The following is a 21,117-nucleotide window of genomic DNA, read 5'->3' as shown; positions in this document are numbered from 1 at the left end:
AAAGTACCCAGGCCGGCTTCGTGCTTCAAGCCTGTGCTCCCCGGCCAGTGGCTGGAGGTAAGGAGTTCGGACAGTCTGAGGATGGGGTCAGAGGCAGGAGCTCGGCCACGACTAATCCCGTTGGGGGCTCAATCCTGCTCCAGGCTTGAGGGGCTGCACCCCCAGGGAAGGGGGCACTGCAGACACTTCACTCTGAAGGGACACCCCACCGACAGCTGGCAAAGGGAGCAGAAGAACGCACGGGCTGGTCAAGGCCATCGAGAGGCCCTGGAAGATCAACCCATGTCCCTTCTGTGCTCACAAGGACTCCAGAAACCAAATATGTGGGATCCCCCCACCCCCACCCCACCCCGACCACTTCTCCAAACTCTCTGCACACCGACTGGTGTCCTACAACTCGACTGTGACACTGGCCACCTGCAGTTAGCGCAGACACACAGGACGGTCCCCCCTTCAGGTGCCAGTCCCTGGCCGTCACCTGCACCTCTGACCAACCAGATACGAAGTGGGAGTTTCCACTCCCCTTGCCTCAGGTCGGATAATTTGCTGTAACGACTCCTACAGCTCAGGAGGCAGTTTACTTCCTAGATCACCAGTTTGACGCAAAGGATACAACTCAGAAACGGCCGGACGGAAGAGATGCAGGGCAAGGTGTGGGGTGAGCATGGGGCTTCCCTGCCCTCTTCCGGTGTGCGACCTTCCCGTAACCTTGATGTGCCCAGCGGCCTGGAAGCTCTCCAAATCCCACTGCTTAGAGTTGTTATTGCCGTGCCCGCTGTTAAGTAGGCACGACTGGTTAGTCCACTGGCCACTGGTGGTTAAACTCAATCTCCAAACCCCTCTTCCATTCCCAGTGGTGGAGGGGGGTGGAGGGGGGGGTTCCAGCCCTCTCATCACGTGGCTGGTTCCTCAGGCAACCAGCCCCAGCCTCCAAGAGTCACCACAATTAACATAAACTCGAGTGCGGTTGAAAAGGGGCTTATTACGAATAACAAAAGGTACTCCTCTCGAAAATTCCAAGGGTTTTAGGAGCTCTGTGCCTGGAACCGGGGACCAGATGTCTATTTTTTTAATCCTACCATGAGGCCTCTCTCCCCCTCCACTCTGCAGGGCCAGCAGTGACCTGGCCTCCCACCAGGCCACAGGCGCAGGGCCGGGGTCTGCGGGCCGCTGGCTAGAGGTCACGGGGAAGCGGGCCTGGGCGAGGGCGAGGGCGGCCGCAAGGACCGGTCGGGAGTGAGTCAGGCCCATCTGTGCGCAGGCAGAGCCTGTGGTCAGCCGTGTGGCCAACTCCCTGAGACTGAACTTTTTAAGGAAGAAACTAGGGGGTGAATGTTTCTGTTTTGGGGGGGGTGGGGTTTTGTTTTGTTTTGTTTTTCACTTTCAGGTTCTCACAACGTCCCCGCCAGGGCAGAATTCGCAGAGGAAATGAAAGGCTGCTAGAAAAAGCGAGGAAACAGATTCTCCCCTGAAGCCTTCCCGTGGCTGATGGGAGGATGGGACAACGGTCTGACCATGGGGTCTCATCTGGGAGGACCATGGAGGACCGTCGCAGCTCCAGGTCCTGGGGACTGCGACCGCGGTGCCGATCCTATCATATTTCACCTTCTCTCTGCCTGATCCTGTTTCCTTCACCCCCCTCCCACATATTATTTCCACAGCCCCCCCCCCAACAAACCTTCTACACACAGATCTCTCTCTGTCTCAAGGTGGGTTTCCAGGTAAGCCACCAGGGCTATCCTTTACAAGCTCACTATACACGTGGAGTATATGAATTTAATTGTTTTAACTTCTCTTAAAATGATCTTTATTTTAATTCAGTCTTATTTCATTTTCGTAATTAGACATTATTTTTTTAAATAAAAGGTCAAAAATTCAATGGCCTGTGGGGCCGGAGAGGTAAGTAAATGTCTGTGAAAGGCAAAGGGAAGAACCCAACTCAGAGGCAGGAAATGTGACGTGTGGGGAGCTCAGGCCCCATGAAAATATTCTTACTCCAAAAATTTTGAGACACTGCAGAAGACAAACGAGGTTGGCCAACATGTGTCCTCTGGACTGTCCGCTTTACAAAGACACGTGACATACTCGGCGTCACTCTGCACTCAGCTTTCTCCATTCACTCGTCACACGTTTCTCATCCTTGGGTATGACCCTGCTGGTTACAGTCTGAGTGGCCCACGTGCTTACCATCTGACCATCAAATCACGCTACTTGCTGAAACGTTCCTCCCCGTGAGATGGCTGAGCCACCGGGAGGTGACCTCACGCTGTTTGTTGTAGTATTAGGTAGGCGTGTTTACTGAATGTCTAACCATGATCATTTGTGAGCCCACATTCATTTTGCTAAATTTAGCTTTCCAAGCACCGCTCCTGGTACGTATACAATTAAGCACGTCATTTTTATAGGTAAAAGCGACCACAGTGCTGTCAAGGACAATACGGTCGCCTTCGGATTATACAAATATTTTAAAAGTCTGAAGAGATGCCTTTTTGGGAATAATGGTCAAAGGCTGACCATTTCGCCTAAATATGAAATGAAACAGAAACCTTTCGGTCAGTTATCAATCTGCATTCTTTTCATGCTAGGGCAAAGGCTAGGCTTGTATTTTAGTTATTGTTTCCCTTTGTTTCACTGAGGATCTTATGCGTCCTTATTTGGAAGTTTTCCTTTCTGGCCTGCAATTGAAAAAAAAATAGTACTCTGTAGAATTTCAAAATGCTTTCTAGTCTGGCCGCCATGTATGACGAAATCATACTGTTCTAAAAGGTGGAAGGGACATCATAGATGGAGCTCAAGCCCTTTTATAGACGTGAAAGCCCAATCAAGGTCAAAAAAAGGAGAGACGAGCCTGAACGTGTGTCTCTGAATCGCTGTTTTGTCTAATACTCCAACCCATCACCTAGAGAAAATGGAGTTTGTTTATTTCACGTAATCCATTTATAATCAAGCCTCACCAGAAGCCTCTGGCGGTATCGGCCCCTTCCAGGCTAATCGCACACGCACACGGCCTCGTTTCTGAAACACTCAAATCTGACTCTTACAGCCTTGAGGGGTAGAGGACATTAAAATTTCTCAAGGGCACACAATCACATTAGTGAAGCTTCCCATAAATCTTGGTCCACAGCACGTGCCCATGTTCTGTCCTTCCTTTCTCCCCACTGCTCCTCACTCCTCCCCGGTGACCCCCTCTCTCCTCCCCTTCCTGGCACCTCCCTCCCCTGCACCTCACCGGCTCCAGCAGATCCCTCTCAGCACCCAGTGCCTCTTCTCTCACTCCCTCCCTCCCAGCCTGGCCCTGCACTGAGTCCTGAGGCTGAAAGAAAGTTTATCTACTTCTCACAAACCCCAGACTCAGCCCAACCAAGCCCTGGGGGCAGGTTAGTAACCAGGGCAAACAAAGGATTCTCAGCTGCAGAGAAGGGAAGCCTACGGGGCGCAGGAAAGGTCTACCTAAAGTGACCTCTGGGCTGAGGAAGCCTGAAAGGATCAGAAGTAGGATGAAGGTAAAATTTAGCTTGCAAATGGCATTTCTGAGAATAAAAATAATAGGTGGAAACTGACCCGCAACAGGTGTTAACTGGGGCTTTTCCTGGGCAAATGGGACTTGCACTTGACCTACAGATAAGTTCTGTGGGAGGAGCATCCGGGAACAGGGCAAGGAGAGGGGCGCGGGGAGGTTCGAGGGAGGCCAGTGCGTCTCAGGGGAGGCCTGAGGCGAGGGGACGGCGTGTGACCACGCAAGCGGGCGAGGACGCTGCTTTACCTCACTAGGACCCCACTGTGCAGCTGGACATACTCAGCTCCCTGAGTTGCTGTCCTCAACCAGGAACGGAAAGGTGGCCGCAGAAGCCGAACCTGCGCCCTAAACCTCACTCCTTTTTATCATCAGGAGAAGCCCTTCTGGCTTAGACACAGTTCTGGCTGCTTTAGTGACCGGTGTCCAAGCACCTGGGGACAGATGATGAGTGAGGGAAGTCCAGAATGCTGACAAGCATGTGACCGTGGTGCGGACGGACCACAGCCATCGAGAGGCCCCCAGAGTCCAGGCTGGCGACAGAACTCACACTGTGATGGCATGATAACAGGAAAATAGTAAAGGAAAAGGAGGGCGTCCTTAATACCTCAGGGACCATCCTGTACCCGAAATGGTTGGCATAAGGCTCTGAATACCAGAACGTATGGTAACGAAGAGGACACTTTAACTGACAGTTTCCATGAAAATGTAACCACTGCTCCAATTACTGTCGTCTCCTTGATTTTCATTCTTCCTTCTTCCATTACCACCTACAACGACCGACCGGAAATCCGCACCAGGGCGCAAAGCACAAAAGGGGGATGCCACAGAGGATCAGGATGCCAGGGAAGGTGTGCGGGGCACACGGACACACGAACACACGCACGCAAACGGCACACACACAAACGTAACCCGCAGAGAGAGGCTGCTCGACCACGTCTTTGGCCCGGCATGCAACTAACGCACGAGCGCAGGCGCACTGGGACGTGCTCAGATCGAAGGCAGCCAGAAGAGACCAAACTGTGACTATAAACTGATAATTTTCATAATAGTTCTAGGACCACTATGAATGGACTCCTTGTTTATCTGCTAATAAATCAGAAGGTTAGACTGCTGATAATTTAACCTTCCAGGACTTTTTTTTTAATTTGGCTGCTGGGGGACATAAAAGCAGGACCAATTAGAGGAAGAAAAATGAGTTCTCTGGCAGATAAAACAAAGGGGATTTTTCAAGGGCTTGGGAGGCTGTTGGCACGTGTCCTTCGTCCGACAGGGTTTCAGGTCAAAATGTCTGACTTTACCTTTCCAGGTTTATCATAACCCCTAATCTTAACACTCACCCATAATCAGGTTCAACTGGGAACACGGAACTGGAAAGGGGCGGAGCGTAAAGAAGTGAGGGGAAAAAAGCCTAGTTTTTCCAAAGTAACGGAGCAGAGGTTCAAAACGGCCAAGGGGGCAGAAGGTCACTGGTGGGAGAGCATTCACGAATGGCAGGCGTGGTGAAAAGCCCGAGGGAGATGGAGCCGGTGGCCCTGCGGGGTGGCTGCCGCGCCAGGCCCCCGGGGCGTCGCTGGGTATCTGGGTTATCTCTGCAGCGGTGTGGAATGTGGAAAATCTCTGTCTGTGAAACCAGCTTTTCTGAACTTCATACCAGTAAGTGATTTTTTTTTAATCTCTGTTTTAAATATGCGGCCAACACGTCGATTTTAAAATATAAAGCCTACCTTCTCCTGAGAATTAAAGAATTTCCAGGAAGTACAGGGGGCGGCTGCCATCAACTCAGCAGAGCCGGGGGCGCTGGGGGCGCTGGGGGCCGTGGAGACGAGGGGGGCATGGACGCGGCCTCAGGCAGTTCTCCCTCAGCCGCAGCACAAACCATCCTGCAATGTGCACATGGGGGGGGGGGGGCACCAGCCGGCACCGAAGGCCGCGGAGAGGGCGGGGGCCTGGGGAAGAGGCAGCAGGGGTGAAGCCAAGCCAGTGGGACGGGTCTGGTAGGAGGACGGTCCCAGGGGACGCGCTCTGCATGGGAGGGTGACGTCTTCACGAGGATACGCAGAAACCTTCAAATTGCTCGGCGCTTTCCAGAAGCTTCTAGGATACGACCACACAGGCCACAGGAGGGTCTCATCTGACTGGAGCCGGGGCAAACTTTTTGAGAAAGTAAAAGAGAGTTCGGCCGGCTAGAAAGCTCGTTGCTAAAGCAAACAACGTGCCTGATTTAGAAAGCTTAAAAGTCTAAAAAATCAAAGGGACACCTGGCTGGCTGAGTCAGTGGAGCAGAAGACTCCTTATCTCTGGGTCGTGAGTACGAGCCCCAAGGTGGGCGCAGAGCTTACTGAAAAGTCTAAGAACACAGAATCATGGAATACTAAAGTTATCAGAGCTACCCTTGTACACACATCGTTTTACTCATATGAGGCAACAAGGAGCCAATAAAAACTTACGCTAATTCACCTTTTATGTTTAAAGAAAAAATCCAAAAGGGGTATTAAGAAAATCTGACCTAAAATGGGATTACAAGGGGGAAACTATTTTCAGCTTATTTATTTATTTTGAGAGAGAGACAATGTAAGCTGGAGTGCAAGTGGGGGGGGAGAGGGGGAGGGAGAGGGAGAGAGAGAGGGGGGGGGTGAGAGAGAGAGAGAGAGAGAGAGAGAGAGAGAGAGAATCTAGGCAGGCTCCTCGCCGTCAGCAGGGAAACAGACTCAGGGTTCGAACTCACAAACTGCAAGATCATGACCTGAGATGAAATCCAAGGTCAGTCACTTAACCAGCTGAGCCACCCAGACTCCCCTGGGAAAAATTTTTAAAGCCATGAAGTCATTATGTCTAACAAGAAAAATCATAACATCAAGATGAATGCCAAAAAGGCATTTTACAACATTCATCAATGATTTCTGGTTTTAAAACCCGTAATATATGAAAAATAATACCTCCAATTAACAGATGACATTTGGTGTCATCATTACTAGAATCTAACTCTCTAAGGGTTTATTGTTTACCAAAGAGGCTGTCCATTCCCTATTTCTCTCCCAGATTTTATATACTTTGCTCATACTGGAATATGACCTTCTAATAAACCACTGTTTCTGGTTACTATTAGCATAAAGAAAGCTACTGTTATACACACATACCTACATAGACACTGTATGTATATGCATATTCATACATATATGATATATTGCATATATATAACAAAAATTATATAATATAAAATATATATACATATGTACATGTGTGTGTACATATATATTTCCTAGCTATTTACTTCTCATTCATTCTAATAGTTTTTCAGTTAATCTTCCTGGCTATTCTAGCCAGAAAATTATAGGACCCACAAATAATGCTAATTTTGTCTCGTTTTCAGTAAATATTATTTTTAAACTTCTTACTGCTTTGGCTAGTCTATCTGAAAACAATGTCCTGTACGGGCACCACTGTTATTTTCCTGACCTTTGCAGGAATGTTTTTAGTTTCCTGTTAAGCATGGTGTGTGCAGCTTTCAGACCATTTTATTTATTATCTTAAGACAGGATCCATTCATTCCTATTAAATGCTTCTAAGGTCGATGTTAAATTTTATTAAATGCATTATTGATATGAAGACGAAAAATTTTTTTCTTTAAATTCACTGTTGGTATAAATTTATAGAAGAGTATTATTACATTCTTGGAATGAACCAGAGTCTTAGAGTGGCATAATATTTTTTAAATATACGGCTGGATTAAATTTGGCTTCTATTTCAGTTACGACTTGTATATCAACATTAGTAAGAATGTACTCTGGCTTTCTCGGTTAGCTCTATCTTTGAAGGGCTCTGGCATCAGGAATAGCATTAATAGTATTAATACTACTTTTGTGAAAATAAATTGGAATGCTTTCCATCTTTTACGTACTTCAGAATATCTTCTAAGTTTCTATTATTTGAGCATTACCTTCACAATTCTGACTATATTTGTACTTGCTTGTCTTATCAGATATTAATATTTTTTTGCATGAACTTAATATTGACTCACTGTTTCTTTTCGCCCAACCTCATCCTAAGCAACATAGATTTGATGTACTAATTATAGTTTTTCTAACACATTTTAAGTTAATTATTAAAATAAAAAAGTTATCTGTATGTACCTCAAATCATCACCTGTATCCTCTATAATATGGTAATCTTTGGGAAACAAGGCACTAGATGACTTTAAATATCACGGAAGTGATATTTTTCTTGCATTTGAAGAACTTTACCTATTTAACCATCTGGGTTCAGGATTATTTTTGGAGCTTTTAAGTTACTCTGTAATGTCTTCAAAAATTACTCTTCTGTCCAAGTGTTTCATGTCTTCAGAAACTGATTTTATAGTTTCATTTTCAAGCTCATCAAAATTTTATGTTTTTATTCTATTTTTTTAATCACATCTTTGATTATGTGCATTCTTTTTTTTTAATAGTTTATTGTCACGTTGGTTTCCATATAACACCCAGTGCTCATCCCCACCAGTGCCCTCCTCCATGCCCATCACCCCCCTTCCCCTCCCCGCCACCCCCATCAGCCCTCAGTTTGTTCTCAGCATCCAAGAGTTTCTCAAGGTTTGCCTCCCTCCCGATTATGTGAATTCTTAAGTGCAAATTTGGGGTATTTCTTTTCTCTTTTCTTAGTCTAACCAGAGTTCTCTCTACTTCATTGGAGGTTTGGGGGGGGGGGGTTGTTTGTTTTCTCTACTTTATTATTTTAACAAAGAACATACTTTTACATTTTTAACTTAAGGTGTTTTCTTTTTCTTTTCTGTTCATTCATATATCCAAATATCATTCAACAAATATCTACCACGTGCCAAGCATGTATCAGGCAACGTACTAGGTGCTGAGAGGAAGAGGAGGGTGAAACTTGGGCCACCTGTTTCAGGCAGTCTCAGGCGGTTAAGCATCCAACTCTTTCTCGTTTTGGCTCAGGTCATGATCTCAGGGTTCGTGAGTTCAAGGCCCGCACTGGGCTCTGAGCTGACAGCGTGGAGCCTCTCTGGGATTCTGTCTCCTCTCTCTGCCCCTTCCGTGCTTATTCTTCTATCTATCTCAAAAATAATAAAAATTTTAAACTTTAAAAAGAGAAAAAAGAAAAAAAGAAGAGGGTGAAACAGCCACAGTTATAATTTGCTTCATTAACTTCTGCCTTTTCAAAAAACTCCCTCCTGTTTTCCCAGATTTCTTTTCTTGTTTATTTCCTAGTTTTCTGAGTATAGTAATTAACTTATTTTCATTGTTTCTTTTCAGACATCAAAAAATTTCAGAAGAATGAACTTGCTTATTTGTAACTTGATGAAGCACTTCGTAATCATTTTTTAATCAATTGTCGCTCTCAGTTTTTACTTGGGTCAAACTTTACCAAGTGGATTAAGTTTTTTAAATTTCAACTTTTATTATCTCCAGTTTTATCACATTATGATAATCGAGTGACCATAAAATTTCCCTTAAGACACTGTAATGAGGCTTTCTTTCTGGAACAGGACAGATCAATGTTTTAACCGTTCCGTGAACAGTTTAGAAAAACTGTGTAAGGCATATAATTGAAGTCTCTCGTTTTTACTTGTGAGTCTTTTAATACATTTCTGATGAGGCTCTGCAGGAGTCACTTCCAAAGTTTGCTGGCTAATGTGCTGGATTTTGTAAATGCTACTTTTTCTTCTTCGATACAGAAGGTCCTGTCTAATTTAAGGTACCTTGTGGTGCATGTGGAGGGCAGGGGGGAAAGTCTCTAACTGATACTATTGTTTCAGTAGAATGACTCTGTAAGTCAGACAAAGCCATAGAGATAGCCACAATTAAATCACATTTTGTATTACAATCAAGAAAGATAGTGGCCTTAAGAGACAGAAAGTGTAAGAAAAGCAGGTAGTGTTCTATCAAGTCACAAGTCTTTGGTGTCACAGGGGGAATATTTATATCTAAATACCAAAGAAGTAACAACTCTAATTAAGCGATGTGGCCATCCCAATTAGGAGCTGTCGGAATTAAGGAAAACTTAACTGAAATCTAAGTTTGTTTGTCATAGTGGGCATTATGACCACCTCCTTCTTCAAGTTTTGAAATCACTGTGCAGAGAGATTACAAAGATCTTGAACCTAGAATTCTACACCCAGAAAAACTACAGATATAGTAGTAAAGACGAGGATAAAACAGATGTCCTCACATAAAGGCTGAGAAAGCCTATCATGCATAGACTGTCTCTGTATGTGCTCAGACCAAATACGCTCCAACCACAGCAAAGGGGGCTCCAATGGGTGTTTGGAGTCCAGGGTAAGAATCCTGTCCTTGAACCGGGCAGAGGCTTCTGTTGCTTAAAAGCCTCACCTGTTGCTTAAAAGCCCCTCGTTGGAGATGGAGCCTACTTAAAAAAATAAAATAAAGAATTAAATGAGTAGTAATTATGTAATTACGTATGTGTGTAAGCAGTATTTTGTATTAAGAAATATCTGCAGTTTGGGATTCTATTTTTAATGTTAAGGAGAATTGGACCTATTAAGAGTTCAGATTAGTCTTGGGATTCCAATTTAAAACATGCAATTGAGCAATTAATTTGTACTTTTAATTTCAAGTATACATCTTACATATACATACATATACAGAGAGAATGTGTGTTCTGAAATATATAAGAGGACTTAAGAATCACTATGTTTAGGGGCGCCTGGGTGCCTCAGTAGGTTGGGCACCCGACTTCGGCTCAGGTCATGATCTCAACAGCTCGTGGGTTCGTCACGTGGGTTCGACTAGCCATGTGGACAGCTAGCTCCAAGCCCGGAGCCTGTTTCAGTTTCTGTGTCTCCCTCTCTCTCTCTCTGACCCTCCCCTGCTCATGCTGTCTCTCTTTCTCTCAGAAATAAAGAAAACATTAAAATAAATAAATAAATAAATAAATAAATAAATAAATAAATAAAATGATCTTAACATGCTTTTATCCTGTTATGGAGCCTCTCAATTTCACTTTCATTGTTAGAGAGAATTTCTTTTGTTTTTGTAGACGAAAAGCATGGCGGTTAAGACTTTGGGCTCTGAGCCAGACTGTGCAAATCGCAGTTCTGTCACTTCCAGCTCTGAGACTTTAGACAAGTGGTCTAAGCTTTCTGAGCCTCAGTCTTGTCATCTAGAAAAGGAGTTACTAATATAACGTACCTCATAAGGTTGTTATTAAAACAAGTGAAGGGTTAGAACAGACTCATGCATAGAAAGTGTCCGATAAGCATGTTTTAGTTTGGATTTGGTTACCTCCTGGTCCTGTCTCATTCCTGGTTAGCCCACTACTTCGCTGATCTTTCTCTGTTTTTGCATTTCTTTGCTTTGGCTGGAATATTTCCTGTGGTCCTCTGTGTTCCCAAACAGTTATATATTTTATCACTCTCTATATTACACCTTCTTCTTACAGGTTTCCTACTGACTTTTAAAATTCCATTTTCTCTTTCCAAAATATTTTTTGTCATCTGCTTGATCTTACTCATAGCAGTTTGGGGCTTGGGGGAGGGGAGTGGAGTTGGTTAGAAGGCTTGAGCCAAATGAATTAATGGCTTCTGTTAGCATTAGTTTTAGATTTCAAGGACTCATCAGAGATTTTATAATATTCACTGAGAAGAGGATATTCCCAGAATAAGATGATTTTTCAGATGTATTTTATACCATGGAAGGATTTCAGAGTGGAACCAGTATTCTGAGATACTTTGGAAACTGTGCTTTTTTAGGATTAAAAATAATATATATATCAAAGATCAGTGATACTATGCAGAAAAAAAAACACAGAAGATCAAAAATATCTATTACTGTAATAAATGTGAATGGGTTAAAATCTCTGTTAAAATTTTAAAAAGCCCCTTCTAGATTAAGACTGAAAACAAAATATACATGCTGCAGAAAAGCATACTCAGGTAATATTTTGATTTTTAAAATTAAGTCAATTAGACTTGTGAATAATTTTTTTTAAATTTCTGAGAGAGAGAGATAGCATGAGCAGGGGAGGGTCAGAGAGAGATGGAGATACAGAACCTGAAACAGGCTCCAGGCTCTGAGCTGTCAGCACAGATCTTGACGTGGGGCTCAAACCCACGAACTCTGAGATCATGACGTGAGCCAAAGTCGGCCACTTAACCGACTTAGCCACCCAGGCGCCCCAAGATCATTTTAAAAGTAAATAATTATAATACTTGTACTACCTTCCTTCCAATCTTACTCCTTGTTTTTCTTTCAAAGTAATGTCTTCCACCACAGGTCACAAGTTAAGCAATGTAAGATTACATTTCCTTCTCTATAAACCTAAACGGACTCCCTGGTTCTCCAGTAAATAATACACATGGGATCCTGATGTGTTAAACACTGCTGAGTTTTCAACTTTCAATCTACAGACAATGCACAAACAATTTAATAATGCTATTTATGGAACAGAACATTCTAGCCACATGAAAGGGTGACAGGCAGATGAGGATAGGATATGAAGGATAATGTGCAAAAGACAGATGGAATTTGAGGATGTTATTATATCCTCATTTACCTAGCCAAGGACCCTGGTTAAAGTTGGCTAGTGAAGAAATGCAGGTGAAAGAAAAGAGAGAAAGAAAAGGAAGATGGTAAACAATAGATTTCCTTAGAATTCTAAATTTTTTTTAGTTTGTTTTTTGAGAGCGAGCAAACAGGAGAGGAGCAGCGAGAAAGAGAGAGAGGGGGAGAGAGGGAGAGGGAGAGGGAGAGGGAGAGGGAGAGGGAGAGGGAGAGAGAGAATCCCAAGCAGGCTCAGTGCTGTCAGTGTAGAGCCTGATGCGACCATGACCTAAGTTGAAATCAAGGGTCAGATGTTTAAACAACTGAGCCACCCAGGTGCCCCAATTTCCTTAGAATTCTAAAGTGAAATACAGTAAAAGACTATATACCTACCAACTGCATTCCACTGTATTCAACTATATTCCACTCTTTCAATTTTTCTGATTAAATTCTTCCTTTGGACATCTATTTGTCCTTGAGAGACAGAGCACAGGCAGGGGAGGGGCAGAGAGAGAGGGAGACACAGAGTCCGAAGCAGGCTCCAGGCTCCGAGCTGTCAGCACAGATCTCGACATGCGGCTTGAACCCACGAACTCTGAGATCATGATGTGAGCCAAAGTTGGCCACTTAACCGACTGAGCCACCCAGGCGCCCCCGATTAAATTTTTCTTACAACTGACACAGATGCGTCTGGAAAGAGACTGCCAGTATTCACCGATCCTGGTGCTGCTCTCTGCCTGGCGCTCCACAAAGACGTTTTCCAGGCCCTCAGCCTCCAGGCGGGGCTGTGGCTGAGACTGGCCGCTGGAGCCTGGGTGGAAATGATGGGCACCACTCCAGGCCTGGCCCGTAAAATCTCTGCAGTATCCTCCGTGAATCCTGAGTGCTGGCAGACCCGGCGCAGCCCGTCACTAAGGATGAACGTTCACCTGCTTGAGTCTCTAACAACCGTCGAACTGCCCGGACCACCCTGACTCACACTAGACTATGATGCAAGGGAGAAATCAGCTCTTACAGTCATAAGTGGCTATTTTGGGATTCGTCTTTAACCAGTTAGCATTCACTATAACTAATATTAAATGGGACCTAAGCGGGTATGAGTGGAAGCTTTTACTTTTGTTTCATATCATTTGCCTTTATTTAAACACATAAATGCCCCTGGCTGGCATAGTCGGAAGAGCATGTGACACTTGATCTTGAGCTTCTGAGTTTGAGCCCCAAATTGGGTGTAGAGGTTACTAAAAAAATTAAACTTAAAAAGAAAATAAATACATACATGCAAATTAAAAGTAAACAGCAAGCAAAAATCTGCTACTGGTAAAACCTGGGAAAGCCTACTAAACTCACCTTTGACCAAGGCCTCCTTTAGCCTACCAGGCATCTTTGTGTGAATACAAAAAGGCAAAAGTGCAAAATGGCACCCCTACCTCTGGACTGATACAACCCCACCTGGGCCCTCTCATCCCTTTATATCCAGGTTCCTTTGAACAGTGCGCAACCAACACAACGATACCCGGCAGCCCTCTCTGCAATGCGGCTCTGACAACCTGGCTGGGAACTTCTAGGAAGTAAGAGACGTGGTGACAACGTGTCCTCATTCTAGCTGCCCTCATTCATGGATATGTTCACGGCTTTAACTGTGCCCATTTCTCCTGCCCATCCTGTAATGCCACAGTAAGTCACAATGAGTCACAATACGTCCAACCCAGAGGATCACAGACACCACAGAAGAGGAATCGGGCTGCTACCGCGGCCAATTCCAGGGCCAGAGAAGAAGGTGTGCCCCCCAGAGGACAAGGTGCTTCCAACTGGAAGAGAGAAGACACAGGGGTTGACTCCAGCCCTTTCCAGCCTAGGGTCTAAGACGGGGATCTACGATGGAAATTCTACCTCATTTACTCTTTAAACAGACCCTCCCTGCGCAAGCAACGGAGGTTCCTGTGGAAGGCAGACACGAGATGTGCCACCTGCAAAGAACGTGGCGTTTGGCTACCGCAACTGCAGTTAGCTGATACCTCCAGCCATTAGTGTCACCAGGATCCCAGGATCCAACCTGGTTTTTGAGCTCAAGGTACCTTCTTGCCAGGCAGACTGGCCATTTCTGCCCAGTCGGGGACTCTCTGGGGCAGCCTCTTCTCGGGCTCCCCCACTCAGCCGGCCAGGACCTCGCCAGAGCTGCAGAGCTATCTGGGGCGCTCCGTGCCCGAACCTGCCACCCCCTCCTTTCCTTTCATACGTGCTGGATCTGCATCATGGTCTAAAACTCTCCCAGCCCAGTTCTGGCTTCCCACGCCTTTTGTGTCTGTCAGGTCTCTCATAAGCTTCTTTCACTCCTAATTCTAGTTAACAATATTTATTTTTAATTTTTTTTTACATTTATTTATTTTTGAGACACAGAGTGAGACAGAGTGCAAGCAGGGGAGGGGCAGAGAGAGAAGGAGACACAGAATCCGAAGCAGGCTCCAGGCTCTGAACGAGAGTTCAGCACAGAGCCGGATAGGGCTCAAACCCACCAACGGTGAGGTCATGACCTGAGCCGAAGCTGGACGCTCAACCGACTGAGCCACCCAGGCGCCCCTAGTTAACAATACTTTTTAAAGTAATCTCTGTGCCCAACATGAGGCCTAGACTCATGACCAAGAGATGAAGAGCCACATACTTCGCAGACTGAGCCAGCCAGACACCACCACCCCCAATTCTTTTTAAAGGTCTGCCTCTCAAAGGACAGAAGTGACACAATACAAGAACTATGTAAAAATCACACTTGGGTGTTGCTCTTCCCTTGTCCAGCCTTCCTGTTTCCCCCTTACTTCTATCACTCATCTCTGGGCCCCCTGCCGTGACGACCCATTGAGTCACTTGCTCGTTCTAGTCAATACACCACAACTGTCACCGGGTGGCCCCCATGTCACCCTTGCCCTCATGGCAAAGCAGGTTGAAGACACATTAATCTTTGACAAAACTCTAATTTCCAGAGTTGTAGAAATGCACTCTACAGCATTTCATCACCATATTAAGAGACCAGTTAAAACTGGGGCACCTGGGGCGCCTGGGTGGCTTAGTCGGTTTTGTTTCCGACTTTCGCTTAGGTCATGATCTCGTGGTTCGTGGGTTCGAGCCCCGCGTCGGGCTCTGTGTTGACTGCCTGCTCTGAGCCTGGAGCCTGTTTCATTCTGTGACTCCCTCTCTCTCTGACCCTCCCCTGCTCATGCTGTCTCTCTCTCTCTCTCTCTCTCTCTCTCCTAGAAATAAATAAAACATTAAAAAAAAAATCTGGGGCACCTGGGTGGCTCGGTCAGTTGAGCGTCCTACTCCTGATTTTGGCTCAGGTCATGATTTCATGGTTCATAAGGTCGAGCCCCGCATGGCACTTGCTGCTAACGATGCAGAGAGCCTACTTGGGATTCTCTCTCTCCGTCTCTTTGCCCTTCCCCCGCTCGAATGCGTGCACACATTCTCTCTCTCTTTCAGAAAGAAATAAATAAACTTAAAAAAAAAGGATTAAAAAAAGAGACCAATTAAAATTATATTCAAACTTTCAGGTCACCCTCGTCCCTAAGATTTCCTAATTGGTTATCTTTGCTTGCAGCAAATCAGACTGAGTTCCCATTCTGAAATTATATTCATTCTTGAAAAATGTAATAAAATAAGACACTGGCATAAAAGCAGCATTTTCATCTCCCGTCCATTAGAATACTTTAAAAAGCAAAGTCACTTAGAGATTGGAACCCAAAACACTCCTTTTTTTTTTTTTAAGGTTTTATCTTTTTTTAAGTTTATTTTTATTTATCTTGAGAGAGACATAGAGAGCAAGCAGGGGAGGGGCAGAGAGAGAGGGAGACAGAATCCCCAGCAGGCTGCACACCGCCAGCACAGAGCCTGACGTGGGGCTCGAACCCATGAATTGTGAGGTCATGACCTGAGCTGAAGTCTGACGCTTAACCAACTGAGCCCAGCTTTAGTTTTAAGGAATGTCCACACCCAGCATGGGGCTCCAACTCACAACTCTAAGGTCAAGAGTCACATGCTTCACCAACTGAGCCAGCCAGGCGCACTGGAACCCAAAGAACTCTTAAAAGCTCTAACAAGGCGGGACGGTAGGGAAGTGGGGGTGGGGGTCTCTTGACAATCTGACACAAAGGAAATGAGTTTTTATAATACTTGAGCAGTTGTGTCCTAGGGAAGGGGTTTTACCTAACGGTTCATCACAGGGCTGTTGAGGACAAGGCATTATCTTGCACGTACTGGTTTGTCTGCGCAGAGAAGTCTGGATGCAGGCCGTGCACTTTAGAGAGTTACCCCTGTGGGACCTACCCAGTAACCCCATCTCTGAATTTCTTCTACACACTCTTCCCGCCTAGCAAAGTTTTCCATCCTGGCTTGCTGTACCAGACCAGTGAACCACAACTGTCGGGGTGGGGGCACCCCACGTGGACACCGCCCCCCGGGACCCAGTCCCGAGGATGCGCCCTGAGTCTGCACGGCCTCCCTGTTAAGACGGGCAGCTGAGGCCCTGGGCAGAAAGGAAAGACCAATGGACAGAGGCTACGAAGACCCGAGGGTTGAATGACAGCCCTGCTCCCGATCCCAGGGCTGTCACTTACACAGGTCACTGCACCTCTCAAAGCCTCAACTTCCTCATTCAAATCCCAATTAAAAAATTACACCCTTGAGAAAATTCTTAAGAGTTCTGACTCTGTCACGGGGAACACAGCCTCGCCGCCTGCCATTCCAGGATCCCGGCGTTAAGTGGCCCATCTCTCCCCAATCAGGCAAGATGCGATTTTTTGAGGCTAAATTAAATTCCGCTTCCTTCATGTGACAGTATGGAAATGTTCTGGTTTTGTTTTTAAACGCAACCCCGCGGGTACAGCATCTAAATCTGTGCGGGAGGCCGGGATGATGAACCAGAAGATGACAACTAGAAACCAGCTGACTCTCCAACCAGGCTCGCCTAATTTCTGAGGAATTAAAAATTTGATAAGCCGCCGGAGTTTTTGGTATCCCAGAATAAACACAGACTATTCTGGGCAAGAAACAGCCTTTGGTCTGAGTATGAGTAACAGATCTGCTGACGGGTTGCCACCTTCCACGGGACTCCAGAAAGTGTGTGATATGCAAACGATGCACCGCAAAATGGACAAGGACCCAGAAAACACTGCCAAGGCACACTTTTTCGTTGCAAATGCCCAGAAAGTCTGCAAGAACTGCCTCCACCCCCCGGATTGGAGACCCCGGCTGCGCGGCGGGCAGGAGGGGCAAGTCAGACTCGACAGCGAAATCTGGGCAGAACGCCCCCCCAGCCCGCCCCCCGACCCCTCTCGCCACGGGCCTGGCCTGCGTGCTCGGGGCCACGGAGGCCGGCTCCCTCCCGCCCCACTCGCCGCGTCCGGGCGGACCCGGGGCTTCCAGGTACGTGTTTACGGTGAGTGGCATTTCCTTGTCGCGGAGCAGGCGCAGGTAATTTCACAACCCCACTAGCGCATTCCAAAGGCACGAATCACATCCCGGGAACTTCACCTTTCCACTCGCCCCTGGAGCGCCCGCGGGCAGCGCGGCGGCCGCCGGCCCGAAAGGCGGGTGGGGGAAGGGCGCCGGGGAGGGGGGCGCGGCGCGACCCCCGCCAACAGCACAGACCTGGTTCGGGATCCTCGGGCCGACCCGAGTGGTTGCCCATGCTCGGCCGACTCGGGCAGCGGCCGGCGGGCCGGCCTCGGACGCGGTGTCCGCCTGGCTGCGGCTCGCGCCGGCTCCCGCGGGCGAGGCAGCTGCGTCCGGCGGGTCCGCTCCAGTCAAAGAAAGGGCCCGGCGCCTTGCAGTTCCCGGCGGCCGCCGGCTGAGCCGCTCCTCGCCCGCGCGGGCGGGCCCCGCCCACCTCATCTGCATAGCGCCCTCTCGCAGGCCCGCCCGCCGCAGCTCCAGGCGGCCCGTCCGGCGGGGCCCGCCCACCTCATCTGCATAGTGCCCGCCCACCTCGTCTGCATATCGCTCTCGAGCATCCTTCGGGTCCCTCCCACGCGTGGGAGGGCCGCACGGGCAGACAGACTGCAGGCCTCTAGGGGCCGACGCGGAGAACTGCAGCTGGACAAGGTATGCTGGAAAAACCCCATTGCGGGGAGGCTGAAAGCCAAGCGCCGCGAGAAAGGCGAAGTCCTGCGCGTGAGAAATTAGATCGCATGCCGGGACAGGAAGAACCTAGGGTTGGCACTGTACAGGCGCTTTGTGCTCTCCTGGGTAAATGAATGAACGGATGCGCAAGCAACTCATCAGGAGAAAAATAACACTTTAACAGAGACTCGCCCGTTATCCAAGATGGTAAATATTACCGCAAATAATAAAAATGCATACCCATCTTTAGTGGTAACCTTTTTTGCTGCTATCAGAAACGACTAACTTCTGGGAATTACCCTGAACGACTTTCATAGTTACTCTGACAGCGAAAACACTTAGAAGTAACTAAATCTTGCAGTGAAACAGGTTTAGGACTAATAAAAAATATGAGTGGTACACCTGGTTCTGTCTCCTGCATTACTTGACCGCTGTGGCCCATTCCCAGTTCTCATCTTACCTGTCACCATGTTAGGTCACCACTGATCACTCTCGACTCCTGAAAACAGGAAGAGAAGTTCAGACACCAGGACCCCACACTCTCCTGGTTTTCTGCCCACTTCTCTGGTCTTCATCCCCATCCCCTTCTTTGGCTTCTCCCCATCTCCTTGATCTCTAGCACCTCGAGGCTCAAACATCTCTATTCCCTCTAACTTGGCCGGTGTCACCAACTTGTGGCTTTTATTTATTTTTTAATGTTTATTTTATGTTGAGAAAGAGAATGGGGGGAGGGGCATGGAGAGAGAGGGAGAGAGAGAATCCCAAGTAGCTCTGCCCCATCAGGGGCTGGGCTTGATCTCACCAACCAGGAGATTATTTGAGATTATTTGAGCTGAGCCCAAATCCAGAATCCAATGCTTAACGGACTCAGCCACCCAGGTGACCCCCCACCAACGTGTGGCTTTTAAATACCACCTATATATCTTCAGCCTCTTACTCTCTTCTGTATTCCAGACTCATTTCACCAACTACCTTCTCGACACCTCCACTTAGGTGGCTTAAGAAGCATCTCCGGTTTAACTGGAAAAAAACCAAATTCTTGATTTTCTTTCATAGATGTCTTATATAGTCTTCCCCACCTCCATATATAGAATATGTCAGTGGGGCGCCTGGGTGGCTTAGTCAGTTAAGCATCCGACTTTCGCTTAGGTCATGATCTCGCGGTTCATGGGTTCGAGCCCCGCGTCAGGCTCTGTGCTGACTGCCAGCTCAGAGCCTGGAGCCTGTTTCAGTCTGTGACTCCCTCTCTCTCTGACCCTCCCCTGCTCATGCTGTCTCTCTCTCTCTCTCCTAGAAATAAATAAAACATTTAAAAAAAAAAGAATATGTCAGAATACATGTCATAAATGCCACCACATCTCAGCACTTCTCACCACTCTCACTGCTACCATCTGGTCCAAGCCATTGACCATCCAACAGGATGGTTTCAACTGCTTCCTAACCAGTCTCCCATCTTCTGACCCAGGCCTCTTTAGAGTTTGGCTTGGTGCTTCTAAAGCTTAGTTCAAATCATATCTCACCTCCACCTACAAATGCTCTGATACCTTTCTGTCTCACTTGGAGGAAAAGCCGACACTTTTACCCTGACCTCCACAGCCCTGAATAATCTTCCCTTCCTTCCATTAATGGACTCACCTTCCCCCTCTCATACTGCTTTTGCTACAGGACCTCCTCCTCACTGTTGCTCAAATAAGCCATTCATGCTCTCACCCCAGGGCCTTTGCACTTGCTGCTCCCGCTGTCCAGACTGCTCTTTCCCCACATTCCTACATTATTATAGACCATATGGTCCACTCTCTCTCACTTCCTAAGTCTCTGGTCAAATGTCATTCCATTAAGAGGGGCTTCTCTTGTCACTCCACATTAAATAGTAAGCCAGACCCTCAGTGTACACACTTCCCTGCCTTGTTGACCTCCATGACGTATATACCCATTCAGGATACTATATATTTTCTTGTCTACTGGTTTCTTTTCTCCCCACTGGATTGCAAACTTCATAAAAACAGGGAATGAATGAATGACTTTATAGCCTGTGCCATAAACCAAGCAGCTCTGACACTTTACTTCCTTTTAATAGTGGTGCCCTGAGTTGATTTCTCCAACAAAACTGATTTGTCAAAGATGGATGCCATAGTTGTATTTCTGTAGCCTCCACAACTTAGTTCAACACTGAACACACAGAGACAAAAATATTAAGGAAAGTAAATCACATAGCATGATTTTAGAGCAGAAATGTATATGAAGTCAAGCTCAACCTCTACAACCTCACTTTTTCAAAGGCCAAGAACAATCCCAGAAAAGACGGCTGACTTCCCAAAATATTTATGAAATGACAAAGGCTACAATTGTGAACACTGTTAACAGTGACATAACTTCAATTTACACAACAGTTACATCCTTATCCAGAGAGTTTTGAAAACTGATGAGTCATTTTATTACCCCCATAAAATGGTAGGCAATTAACCTGTGTCCTCTCACAACAACTAAACAAGACACCAACCCAAGATACCTCCTGGACTCCTATGGCTCTCTTTTAACATCTAAAATATCTAGTCAGCTCCTGTATGTATTTTATCCCCTTAACTGTTTTCAAATCTTGCCTCCCTCTTGTCTTTGCTGATATTGGTCAAATCCAGGCCTTTGACATCATACAAGGATGAATTCACATTAGCTTCCAACTCACTTTTAATTCCGCTACTGCTCAAATTCTTCCTCCACTCAACTTAACAGATATGCAAATCTGACCCTACCACACCTCTGGTTTTTGGGTTTTCTTAAAAAGTTTGTTTGTTTGTTTGTTTGTTTGTTTATTGAGAGCATGGGCAGGGGAGGGGCAGAGAGAGAGAAAGAGAGAGAATCCCAAGCAGGCTCTGCACCATCAGTGCAGAGCTCAATGCGGGGCTCTATCTCTCACACCATGAGAGATCATGACCTGAGCCCAAACCAAGAGTCAGATGCTTAACTGACTAAGCCACCCAGGCA

At 46.5% G+C, this 21,117-nt stretch overlaps 1 protein-coding gene across 5 annotated transcripts in view; it reads right to left on the bottom strand.

The window, feature by feature from the left end:
- SPECC1 (sperm antigen with calponin homology and coiled-coil domains 1) overlaps positions 1-21,117 on the bottom strand; it is a 287,606-nt gene that overhangs the window by 133,113 nt on the left and 133,376 nt on the right. The window contains exon 1 of one of the 5 annotated variants that reach the window (XM_039227284.1): positions 17,665-17,872. The exons of the other annotated variants lie outside the window; for them this stretch is intronic. Coding sequence (XP_039083215.1) covers positions 17,665-17,704 — 40 coding nt within the window. The 5' untranslated portion in view covers positions 17,705-17,872. Of the gene's footprint in view, positions 1-17,664; positions 17,873-21,117 lie in introns of those variants that run through there. 5 annotated transcript variants of the gene reach the window in all.

This window comes from Hyaena hyaena, unplaced genomic scaffold, assembly GCF_003009895.1.
Source record: "Hyaena hyaena isolate Hyena2069 unplaced genomic scaffold, ASM300989v1 scaffold_27, whole genome shotgun sequence".
NCBI lineage: Eukaryota > Metazoa > Chordata > Mammalia > Carnivora > Hyaenidae > Hyaena > Hyaena hyaena.
Note: the sequence above shows the minus strand (reverse complement) of the source record. Positions and strands in the feature narration are given on the sequence as shown.